General features: G+C 41.5%; 1 protein-coding gene across 2 annotated transcripts in view; it reads right to left on the minus strand.

The window, feature by feature from the left end:
- The window catches only part of ADGRD1 (adhesion G protein-coupled receptor D1), a 473,701-nt gene extending 461,244 nt beyond the window's left edge, over positions 1-12,457 (minus strand). For both annotated transcript variants that reach the window (XM_027844234.1, XM_027844233.1), the window contains exons 1-2: positions 11,775-12,457; positions 11,595-11,631 (exon numbers count right to left, since the gene is read on the minus strand). In XM_027844234.1, coding sequence (XP_027700035.1) covers positions 11,595-11,631; positions 11,775-11,840 — 103 coding nt within the window. In that variant the 5' untranslated portion in view covers positions 11,841-12,457. The remainder of the gene's footprint in view (positions 1-11,594; positions 11,632-11,774) is intronic.
- Positions 12,458-13,093: the final 636 nt, after the last annotated feature.

Consider the following 13,093-nt stretch of genomic DNA (forward strand, 5'->3'; position numbering starts at 1 on the left):
GAGAGGAGAGGAGAGGAGAGGAGAAGAGAGAGAGAATGAGAGAGAGGAGACAGAAAGAGAGAAAGACACAGACTGTATTTAAATCTAATTGGCTTCTTTTGTAATCCTATGGATTTTATTTTATGTGTTTTAAAACATTCATCTGTGAAATGGTGATAGGCTTCATCAGATTTACAAAGTGGTCCAGGACAGAAAAAGTTAAGAGCCTACGTGTAGTCCAACCCCTAGATGCATGATTCTTAACTGCTGTCTGCCTCAGTTTCCTCAGCTATAAAATGGGGATAACAACAGCACCTGTCTCCTAAGGTGGTTGTGAGGATCAAACAGGATAATATTTGTAAAGCTCTCAGTACAGTGTCTGGAAAGTAGTAGATACTCGGCAAATGCTTATTCTCCTTCCCTTTGCTTCATTTTGCAGATGAGGAAACTGAGGCCCAACCAGGGGATGTGACTTAGTCATTCCTAGCTAACCTCTTCCAGCACTGAGCTTTTGCTGTCTTCACCATATTTGGCCTCTTCTTCTCAGACCTGGAGCCTCATTCAGTGGGAGCTGGAGTCCCTGCCCTCTTGGAACTGGATGGAAGTCAGCTGTTCATTCCATACCCAGGCCAGCCAGCGGTTATCCAGCGAAAAGGGGTTTTGTTTTTCAGGTTTGTTTTTCTTCTTCATAGAAAAAGTTATCTGCAAAAGGACATGTTTCTCAACCAGAAAAATGTGATCTCTGATGACTTAGTCAATACCTCCTGTGATTCAAACTGAACGAGTCATCTCAGACTCACCCTCTGCCCATGAATGAGGGACCTCCCAAAATCATAAAGTCCATTCATTATCAAATGCTTTATCTGATATTTTTCCAGGCATTTCTAGAAATTCATGTTATATCTCCCAAGAGAGTATAAGTTCTTAGAGGGCAGGTCTGCTTCATTTTTGGTGTTTGAATCCTCAGCTAAGCTTGTCAAGTACCAGATGCCCCACAGCATTGGAGGCAGGATTTGAACCCAGGCCCTCCAATGCCAAATCCAGTGATTTTTTTCCCACTGTACCACGCAACATGTAATGTCTAATAGCCATTTCAAGGCTGCTTTTATAATTCCTTATAACCTTAGTTAGCAAGAAACTAGCAAGAAGCCCTCTTCAAAAGAGCTGGAAGGGACCTCAGAGGAAATCTATTTCAAACTCCCTCATTTACAGATGAGGAAACTGAGGCTCAGGAAGGTCAAGTGACTTTCTCAAGGTAACTCAGGAAATAAGCAACAGAGATGGGATTTGAACCCAGGTCCTTTGGTTCCAGTGTCAGTGATCTTATCCCATTACCATCCCATAAGGCAATTTCAGCTTCCAAACATCTCTAGGGAAGTTGTCTAGAGGTAGCCAGGAAGGAGCCTGGAGTCAGGAAGACCTGAGTTCGAATCTTTTGTCAGACAGTCACTATCTGCGTGACCCTGGGCAAATCATTTAACCTCTGTCTGCCTCAGTTTTCTCAACTGTAAAATGGGGAAAGTAATATCACCTACTTCCCAAAGTTATTGTGAGGATCAAATGAAATGATGTTTATAAGACACTGAGTACAGGGACTGGTACGTAGTCAACACTTAATAAATGTTTGTTTCCTTCCTTCTAGGGAAATGGGAATCTGACAATAATCTAGTCGGTTACGCCAACGTCAACTGGCAGACTAAATAATTCAGGATAAAAATATCTATTTGGGCACTAGAATTGCCCAGATTGATCATTTTAGCTGGACCATTACCAAAATGCCAGCTCAATCACCTCCTGGATCAAATATAAAATCCTCTGTTTTGCTTTTAAAGCTCTTCACAGATGGATCTCATCCTAACTTTTCAAACTTCTCCCTCTTTAGTCCCAGCCCCATACTCATAATCAAGCTACACTGGCCTGTTTCCTGCTCTTTATACACAACACTCTGTGTCCCACCTCCACACATTTGCATTGGCTATCTCCCCTGCCTGGAATGCTCACTCTGCCTCACTTCTGACTCCTGGTTTTCTTCAAGATTAAGGAGAAATCTCACTTTCAGGAGGAAGTCTTTCCCAATGTCTCTTACCCCAATCCCACCACTTTCCCCTCCAGTGACTTCCTTCTGAGATCACCTTCCATTTACACAGCACATATCTGGGATAGATAGAGAGAGACAGACAGACAGACAGAGAGAGACAGATGGATGGATGAATAGTTATAATGTAATATAGATAGATATAGTACATAGTATAGAAGATATAGTATTGATAGGTAGGGAAGAAAGAATGCAAGATGGATAGATATAGTATATAATATAGATATATATCAATGTATCTTGATAGAGAGAAGAGAGAGATGGATAGATAAATAGATGTAGTATAAAATATAAATAGGTATAGTATATAGTATAGAAAGTTTAGTATTGATAGGTAGAGAGGAGAGAGATGGATAGATATAGTATATAATATAGATAGGTATAGCATATAGTATTGATAGAAGAGAGAGAGACGGATAGATAAATGTAGTATAAAATGTAGATATAGTATAGAAAATAGAGCATTGATAGGTAGAGAGGAGAAAGATGGATAGATATAGTATAAAATATAGACATAGTATATAGCAGTGATAGGTAGAGAGGAGAAACCGAGACAGAGACACAGAGAGAGAAAGAGAGAGAGATGGATCAATGGATAGATAAATAGATATCGTATAAAAGATATAGTTTATAATATTGATAGGTAGAAAGGAGACAGAGAAAGAGACAGAGACAGAAATAGAGAGAGAGAAAGAGAGAGAGATTTGCATGCTGTCCCTCTCATTGGAATGTGAGAACCTTGAGGACCAGGACCAGATTTTTATCCCTAGCACTCAGCACAGTGCCTGGCACATGGCAGACATATAATCAATGCTGACTGACTGACTGACTGACTGACTTTCCTCAGCACTGCACAGATATAGTCACAATCATATTGTGACATATATAGCCATCTCAAAACAGAAACAAGACATTGTTCATCTAAACTTGAAATCAAAACAATAAATATTTATTGACTGGGCGCCTACCACAGACAAAGCATTTTTGCTTGTCTTGGCAGAGAAGGGCAAATGCAGAAGGTTTGGCAGATTTCGAGAGTTCATCTTTTGTGCTCACTAACCTTAGTTTTCAAGAAGAAAAAAGTATAGTGGAGAAAAGCATTGGATTTGGAGTCAAATGAGTTGGGTGCAAATCCTAGCTTCCCCTCCATTGTTACTGTCCCTGAGGCTAAATAGAACAAATCTAATCCCTATTCCACAGAAGAACTCAAAGACAATTACTATGTTCACCCCAAATCTCTTCTCCAGGTAAAGCATTCCTATTTACTTTAGCCCATATGCATTTGGCATTAACCGGAGGCCCTCAACCATTCTGGTTGCCTCCATCATGAAATCATAGACTCTATATTTGTAGATGAAATTATGTTTAATTAGATCTAATTCCATTTCTAATCCTAATTCTGAGGAATTCACATAACCTTCATCCCGTCTTGAATATCCTCTGCTCTTCTGGAAAATCATTAAGAAACAAATATCCTGACACAGTGGGATCTTGACTAGGAGACAGACCGTTTAAACCCCAAACTTGAACTTAAGCAATCAGGGGAAAGTTAACTATAATAATAATAACAACAACAAGAAGAACTAACATTTATAGTGCTTACTATATGCCAGGCACTGTGCTAAGTGCTTCACAATTATTATGTTATTTTGTCCTCACAAAAACCCTGAGAGGTAGATGCTATTATTATCCCCATTTTACAGATGAGAAACCGAGGCAAACAGAGGGTAAGTCACTTGCCCAGGGACATACGGCTAGGAAGTATCTGAGACCTATTCTCTGTGCACTATGGCACCACCTAGCAGATACCACTGAAAGCTAGTGAGAAGTAGGCATCCTTTCCTAAAGGGAGGTTCTTGTGATCAGAGAATGTTCCTTGTATTATTCATTCATTGAACACACACTTATTAAATGCCCTTTGTATGTAAAGAATTGCGGTAGGTGGGGAAAGCACAAACATTAGAATATGAGGATATCCCTGCTTTTTTGTTTTGCTGTGTTTTCCCAAGTCTAACTATTTACAAAACTCTCATTCACACATTGAAAATGAGAGTTGGTGTTGAGGTCTCGAGCACTGCATTCAGAAGAACCTGGGTTCAAGTCTTGGCTTTGTCACTTATTTGTTGTGTGACCTTGGACAAGTCATTTAATTTCTTGGAACCTCGGTTTCCGCATCTCTGAAACATGGAGTTAATCCTTGCACTATCTACTCCAAGGGCTTGTGAGAAATGGACTCTTGTTTGTCAACAAAAAAAGTATGATATAAATATCAATTGTTAGAGGCAGTGAAGCATAATGTCGTTGATGTTGATTTTTGTCCTTCATTCTCAAAGAGGACCAATGACATCAGAAGGGTGATGTCTTGACTTGCAAGTGAATTGGATTTAAGTGAGGCAGAGCTATGCAAATCATCAGCCTCTTCTAGAGTTATTAGAGTCCAGTGGAAAGACATAGGTCAAGATGACTGGTGTTGGACTCTGAGGTGTAATTAATAGACTGCTGGATTGGAGGTGGGAAATCCTGTGTATGGGTCCTGCCTCAGACACTTACTAGTTATGTGAGCCTTGGTTTCTCCAGCTGTAAAAGGTAGGAGGTAAAATGCCCCTTGCCTCTCAGGGGTTTTGTGAAGATCAAATAGGATCATTTGTACATCTTAAAGCCTATAAAAATGTTGGTTTCTGTTGTTACTATTATCCCATATCTCTCCAAGATACCAAATGGTAAAGCAATAGTTACATTCCATTTTTTTTCTATTGATTTCTATTATGCCCCAATGGAGCAAATCTAGGGTTGTACCTTCAGACTTACAGCTCATAAACATATTTTAGAACTGTGCAAGGCTCCCTCGATGGGGATCCAACTGTCAAGAACTGCCTCCATTTATTATGAAAACTGCCTCCCTCTGTAGGTTTGTAAGGAAATGTGGTAGATTCACATGAGAAGTGGTATCCTATGGTTGTCCTCTCCCCTGGCACTCTCACTGAGGGTTGTGCTTTGAATACCTGAAGCAGAGCCAAGAAAGGCCCAGCAAACCTGTCATGCTGTGAGAAATGTCAGAGGGCTCTGGGAACGTGGTGCCAGGGAGGGCTACCATGGTCACCCTTCCCAGGGCCATGCCTTATCATCGATCACCCCCTAGAGCTTCAAACCGTGCCAGTGAGAGAACAAGAAGTGCATCCTGTACACACAGAAATGTGGGGAAAAGCCAGTGAAAGGGGTGAGGGGAGGGGGAGGAGATGATAAACGAAATAAAAGGATAATCTGGCAAATTAAATAAGAAATGAAATCTTAACCATAAAGAGGTGCTAAGAAGCACCACTACAGGGTTGACATGCCCAGCCCTGGAAAGCAGGCCCCAGTAAGATAAGTTCTACTAGCATATTATTTATGGCTTTTCCCCATCATCTGTGTGTGTGTGTGTGTGTGTGTGTGTGTGTGTGTGTGTGTGTGTTTCCTCAGTGACTAGGGAATTAGAGATAGTTTACTTCTCCTCTGACTGGCGAAAATCCAGAGACTACCTTAGTAACCTCCCAGACTGTCAAGCAACCAACAGCTAAGGAAGGTAGATAGGCTGACATTAAATAGTGTTGTCTCCTAGTTCTCCTCCTACCTGTCTGATTGGTCCTTCTCAGTCTCCTTGGATGGATCTTCCTCCAAGCCACACCCTGTAACCCTGGATGTGGTCCACTGTCTAGTCCCTGGGCCTTCCTCTTCTCTTCCTCAACACTCACTCTCTTGGTGACCTTATCTGCTCCCAGGGATTCAATGATCATCTCTATGTAGATGATTCCCTTTACCTCATAAGATCTCTTACCTTTAAGCTGCAGCCCAAGGGCCATTTTCTGCACAAAGTCCTTCTTCCTTCCCCCCCAACTGCTGGTGTCCTCCCTCTCTAGCTCACTTGAATTTAACTACTTTGGGTACATTTAATGTGTGTGTATTTATTAATTTTATATGATTTATTTATATATATTTATATTATATATAAATATTTGTATATATTTATAAATTTTATGATTTATATACACTTAGGGGGGCAGCAACAGGAGTTAAGTGACTTGCCCCGGGTCACACAGCTAATAAGTGTCTGAGGCCAGATTTGAACTCCAGGGCTGGATGCTCTGTCCACTGCACCACCTAGCTGCCCCAATTTATATACACTTTTATTTGCTTACACATATGTATTTTTAAGGTATTTTTGAGATATGCTTAGAATGTAGAATTATAAGCAGGCATCATTTTATCTTTTTATTTGTACTTTGTACTACCAAAGCCTAGCACAGTGCCTAGGTGCTGGCACGTAGTAAGTATTTAATAAATGCTTATTGATCATTGATATATATCCAGCCCTAATCTCCCTCCTGAACGCAAGTCCAACAGCACCAACTGCCTTTTGAACATCTCAAACTGGACATCTCATAGGCATCTCAAGCTCAATATGTCAAACACAGAACTCATTATCTTTCCCCCCTCCCAATCTTCCCATTACTGTCAAAGGCACCATCATTCTCCAAGTCATGCAGGCTGACTTCATTTCCATCTTTGTCTCCTAACTCTCCCTCATCCCGCATGACCAATCTGTTGTGACATCTTAACCTTTCTACCTTTGCAACATCTCTCCTATACGCCCCCTTCTCTCCACTGGCACCGCCACCACCCTGGTACAGGCCCTTATCATCTTACACCTAGATTAGTGCAATAATCATTGCTTGTGGGACTTTCTGCCTCAAGGCTCTCCCCACTGCAATCCATCCTCCAATCCAAAGTGATTTCCCTAACACAGAGATCTGTCCATGTCATTCCCCTATTCAATAAACTCTCATAGCCCAGTCTAACATGAAGAACACTTTACCCAACATAAAAATGGCTAACCTTTGACTCAGCAATCACACCACAAGAACTTCACCCTCAGAAGATCAAAGGCAGTGGGAAGGTTCCATTTATACCAAAATACTTACAGCAGCATTTTTTTCCAGTGGTCAACAACTGGAAACAAAGCTAGAACCATTGATTACAGAATGGCTGAACAAATTATGGTCTATGAATTTATTGTCAGTTGTTTTAGTTACATCCAACTCTATGACTCCATTTGGGGTTTTCTTGGCAGAGATACTGGAATGGTTTGCTAGTTCCATCTCCAGCTCATTTTACAGATGAGGAAACTGAGGCAAACAGGGTAAAGTGACTTGCCCAGGGTCACACAGCTAGGAAGAGTCTGAGGCTGGATTTGAACTCAGAAAGATGACTCTTCCTGATTCTAGCCCCAGTGCTCTAATCACTGTGCCACCTAGCTGCCCATGTCCATGAATAACACAGAATATTATTACGCCATGAGAAAAAAACAAACTTGAAGCATTCAAGAGAAGCATAGAACGACTCATATGAACTGACACATACCAAGAGAACAGGATATTTACAATGACTACAATTCTAAGAAAAACAGAACTAAAAGCCCTCTGAAAACAGATCAATGAAATGGCCTATGTCGGTTCCAAAAGACAAATGATAAAATATATGTCCTCCTCAATCAATCAGCAAGCAGTTATAAAGCACCTACTAAGTGCTACACTGTCCTCAGGGGGTATAAAGACAAAAATAAAACAGCCCCTATCCTTAAGAATCATTCTATGAGGTGAGATAATCAATCATTAAGCACTAATAAGGCAGCAACCACTGTGCTTGGGATGTAATGGCAGGTGTGAAGCAACCCCTACCCGCAAGGAGATAACACACACACATATAAGAATATACAAAATATACATATACAGAAAAGATTTGGAACAATTACAAGGCTATGAAAGGAGAAGATTGGCAACTCAGAAAATCAGGGAAGGCTTCATGTAGGAGGTGGCTTTGAGGGAAACTAGGAAAGAAATAGACAAGTCACAGGATCACAGAAGGGACCCTAGAGGTCAATGGGTGTAGCCCCTTTCATTTTACAGATGAAGAAACGAAGAACTAGAGAAGTGAAATGACTTGCCCAGAACTACAGGACTGGTAAATTTCTAAGTAACATATGATTCATATGCTATTAGAGAGGGACTTACTGAAGTAAGGGTAGTGAGAGATGAAGGCAATATTTCATTTAAAAGGCATGGATGTACTTTTTTTCCCTGAGGCAATGGGGGTGAAATGACTTGCCCAGGGTCACACAGCTAGTAAGTGTCAAGTGTTTGAGGTCAGATTTGAACTCAGGTCTTCCTGAATGCAGAGCCAGTGCTCTATCCAAAGCACCATCTAGCTGCCCCTGACTTACGTTTTTTTTTTAAAGAGAGAGAACATAAGAAAGTTAATGCCATACCCTCTTGGGAAAGAAGAAAGGATCTAAGTCAAACCATAACTAGTAATTCTAGCACCCGGGGCAATTACCACAAATTGTGCCTTTCAGGAAAGTAACAGGGAAGGCACTTTAAAATCAACTTTTTAAAACAAAATCACTTGGGAGGGGAAAGACCTCAAACCTCAGGATATAAGGCCATGAGGTAAAGAAGTGGGGAGGGGAAAGGAGGAAACAAAGACCGCCCACTCCCTTCACCAGACACCAAGGCCACTGCTGGGGAGGCCACCCCTGGGGAAGAGGGTACGGCTGGGCAGAGGGATGGGGCCACTGGAGGGAAGATTCACTACTTGATAACTTCCTAGCTCCTACTCATTCATTCTTGCTTATTTGGGTGCTAAGCGACGTTGTTTCTATCTGATAAAGCACGGTGCCTATCAGTACCCTGGAAATTTTGAAACCATCCAAAAAGCCTCTTATGGATCTAAGAAGCACTGGAAAAAAAGAGAAATGTGACCTCAAAAATTATGAGAGTTTCTCTACCTCTGTTGTCAAGAAAAGTGAATCAAGGTAGCGGAAGCTCCCTCCTCACGCAGCACCCCAGAACTGTGTTTAAAATTCACAGGTTCAGTGGCTAACAACTGTGTCCATGACACCTGAGGAGTTGCCCCCAGCTCAATCATTTAATCGATGGACAAGAATTTTTCAAATACCTACTACGTGCCAAGCGTTGTGCTAGGCACTGGGGGAACCTCTGAAGATTGTGAACTCAGATATCTGAGAGAAAATACTGAGAAAGGGGGCGAGGGAAAGGAACAGGAGAAGGAGCTCATATCTTTGGGTTGGTCATTAAAAGCTTGTTCCCTTAGAAGACAGGTTGAAGGTGGACACAAGGAGCGGAGCTTCCCAAAGAGCTCTCCTCAACATTAGGACCATGATGCATGAGCAGATGGTATCATTGCTCCCTAAAGGCTGAAGCAACACAGTCCAACCACCCCCTTTTACAGGGGAGGACACTGAAGCTCAACAAAACTAAGTAACTTGCCCAGTAGTACATAGGTACACCTGCATATAGCGCTTTAAATTCATTATATTATGGAGGCTTCATAGCAACCCTGTGGCATCATCATGATATCGGTAGATAGATAGATAGATAGATAAATAGATAAGATAGAGAGGTACACATACATGTGTGTATGTATATGTATACATATATGTATTTATATGGAAACCAAGGCTCAGCAAGGTCATGGGACAGAACTGAGTCTTTGATTTCTTTGCTTTGGGGAGTTCCCATTGAGGAAGCTCTCTCTACAACTTATGGTCTTATACAGTTACATAGGGGCTATTGATAGGTTAAGTGACTTGCCCAGGGTCACACAGCTCTGGGGTCAGAATTGAACCCCAGCCTTCCTGATTCTAAAGCTGGCTATCTATCTACTCTGCCGTGCCTCCTCTGTCAGATACAGAGAGGTCATAGGATCAAAGGAGACTGTGTTATCCAACTCCCCTCACTTTGCCAATGAGGAAACCAAGATAAGAGAGGGGAGCATGTGGTCACATGGCTAATAAGTAGAAGAGTTGGGATTTGGACCCAGGTTGTCTGGCTCCAAATCAAGCCTTCTCTCCAATACCTCAAAATGGTTGTCACACTTACCTATGTAGGCTCCCATCAACCCATAGTAAATTTATGTGAAAACATACCTTGGTAATATAATATAATATGTAGCATATCATATGATACAATATATGACATGATAACATAACATTAATATAGTAATATAACATGATATAATCATATATTATGTTAATATAATCATATATTTTGTTCAGTTGTATCTGACTCTTCGTGACCACATTTGGGACTTTCTTGGCAAAGATACAGGACAGGTTTGCCTTTCCTTCTCCAGCTCATTTTACAGATAAGGAAACTGAGGTAAAAAGGGTTAAGTGACTTGTCCAGGGTCACACATCTAGTAAGTGTCTGAGGACAAATTTGAACTCATGAAGATGAGTCTTCCTGACTCCAGCCAATGCTCTATCCACTGTGTTAATTTTATACTCATAGGATAATAATTTGCATTTATATAGCACTCATTATGTGTCAGGCCCTGTGCTAAATGCTTTATAAATATTATCTCATTAATCCTCACAACAACCCTGTGATGTAGGTGCTATCACTATCTCCTTTTTTTTACAGTTGAGGAAACTAAAGCAAGTTAACCTTATGGTCTTATACAGTTACATAGGGGCTATATTGGCAAAGGTTAAGTGGCTTGCCCAAGGTTATACAGCTAGCAATTTTCTGATGCTTTGTTTGAATTCAGGTCTTTGTAAGCTCCCTAAATTGCCTCAGTCATAGATTCAGAGCTGAAATGGACCTCAGAGTTCATCTAAATCCAACCAACTCATTTTACAAATGAAGAAACAAGACCAGAGAAAGGGAAGTTATTTGGCCAAGGTCATAAGGAGGAATTGAACAGCATAGCCAGGATTTGAACCTGCATCCTTTGCCTTCAGACTCTAGGCTCTGAGTCCTACCTACGATTATCTTTCCTTCTTGAGGGGGCCACTGCCACCCTCCTCTGCCAACAGCAGCAAGACCTGTTCCATGTTCCATTAATTAAGGTAAGCCAATCGACCAAAGAGAAATTGTGGACTACAGCTGAGCTAGAAGTGTATAATCAACACAAAACTTTCAGTTTCTCGTTTACTATTACTCACCTTTGCACACCAACACATAGGAAGTTAAAAAATCCCAGGAAGACCAGCCAGATTTGAACTGTTCAAAATCGTATCGAAAGCACTGTGAAGCTCGTGATTGACATCATGAATGTGTATATGCGTGGAGTCTGATTTACACACACACACACACACACACACACACGAGCTTAAAGAACAGCACATGGAAAACAGCGGAGGAACATTCAGCGAGGAAAAACATGCTGAGTAAACTGGCCCCTCAGTCACAAGATTTCATATGACAGGACACAGGAGAAAGTCCTATACACAAAGCGAGCCCCCAGTCAAAGGATCTGAAGTGAAGAGCAAAGCACAAAACAGAGGCACTAGAGGCAGGCTCAGACACGAAGCAGCAGGACACCAGAGAAAGAAGATGAGAGGGAGGCTGGTGGTCCCAACATTCCCCAATCCATCTGGGCATTAACAACCATGGATTTCTGGGGCTTTTAGGGACCATCCTGCAGAAGTTTGGAGGGTTGAGTGATAAAGATTGTCTCTCACCTGGATGTCCTTGTGCTGGTGGATAATTTCCAGATGCCTGCAAACGCACACCAAAAAAAAAAAAAAAAAAAAGATTGTATTGTATGGTAGGACAGAGGACAAAAGATAATAAAGAAGTCTTGGTAAAATTCTGGAGAAGCCCCACCCCACCCTCCATACTCTCACCCTTTTGGAAATTACCTGCTTTTCCAAAAACAAAAAAAGTATCCACGAATACCAACAGAAAAGAAACAGCAGCTTCCTCATGGTGTTCTTCCCAAAAGTTTGAAAAAAAAAGAGTCAAGCCAGATTCCAGAGAGGTGGGTTGCAGAAACCCAAGTTTGTTTCTTTCTTTAAGGAAAAAAAATGTTAATTCTCACTTCCTTGTGAAAAGGGCATCTTCATACAGGTTCAGAAAATTCATTTCCGAAGTTCTCCCGGTCCCCGTTGGTTGTCCGGAGGCATTGGATGGGTGTTTTCAGAATTCAACAACTTTCAGGAATCGATAACTGCTTTACCATGACTAGAACAGCTGAGGAATGTGGGAAGAATCAATCCAATTCCAAAATGCACAGTTCCCCAGAAACAATCCCAAAAATCTTCCTGTGCTCGGCGCCAAGAAGAGGTCTCTCTCATTCAGCATGCGATCTCTTGTCTCCTCTGCAGTGTTCAGGAGCACCCTGTCTATTCAGTTGTGGTTCTGAGTTACTCTTTAAAGAGGAGGGAATAGAGGGAAGAAATTTCTTAAGACAACTTTTTTCACAGAGTTGCTCCGGCTTTCTCCAGAGGAGTAGAATTGAAGTGATTTGCTAAGTCCTTCCCTGTCTGGCTCATGTTTGCACCTCCATCCCAGATCTCGTTGGGTGGAGAGAAAGTCTGAGTGATGTCATGTTCTCTCCTCAAACTTTGTCCCATTCTGTTTCTCTATTTATATCTTGTTGCTGCTGTCTCCTCGCTGGGTCCTAACACCAGTCTGTTAAGAACAATTGAAAATGTTTAAAGTCTCTTGGGTTCAGAAAACAGACCAGAGAGCACAATATTGGAGGGGGAGAAGGGAGGAGGCACCCTACCCCCCAGCTAGCTCACTCAAGCCAGCATAAATATTAATAAATATTTCAACTTAAAGCAAACAGGAAAATCTATTTAACTGAAAGTTTTGTTTGGCTGAAGAAAGAAATAAGGTGATACTCAGAGGGGAAAAGACCACCAAACTCATGCATCCTTCACTGACCGAAGTGTTGGCTGCAGCGTGGTACTTAACCCTTTGCCAGCTCAGGGAATTCTACTTCTGAGCTTTCTTTCCAAACCTATTATTATTAGCTCTTACATCTCACAATTCAAAGCACCTAGGAAAGTGCCAGGTATCCTGGATGTTATTTATGAGAAGACCTAGAACAAGCCCCTTAGCTCATCTGTGCCTCACTTTCCCAAAGTAAGTTCCCCAATGGTATTAGCCATTGGGGAAAGAGCCCTCTCTCTGCTAGGCTCGGGAAGACATTGGTTATATTTTCAACTCCGTA

Source organism: Vombatus ursinus, unplaced genomic scaffold (genome assembly GCF_900497805.2).
Source record: "Vombatus ursinus unplaced genomic scaffold, bare-nosed wombat genome assembly UNPS02014935.1, whole genome shotgun sequence".
NCBI lineage: Eukaryota > Metazoa > Chordata > Mammalia > Diprotodontia > Vombatidae > Vombatus > Vombatus ursinus.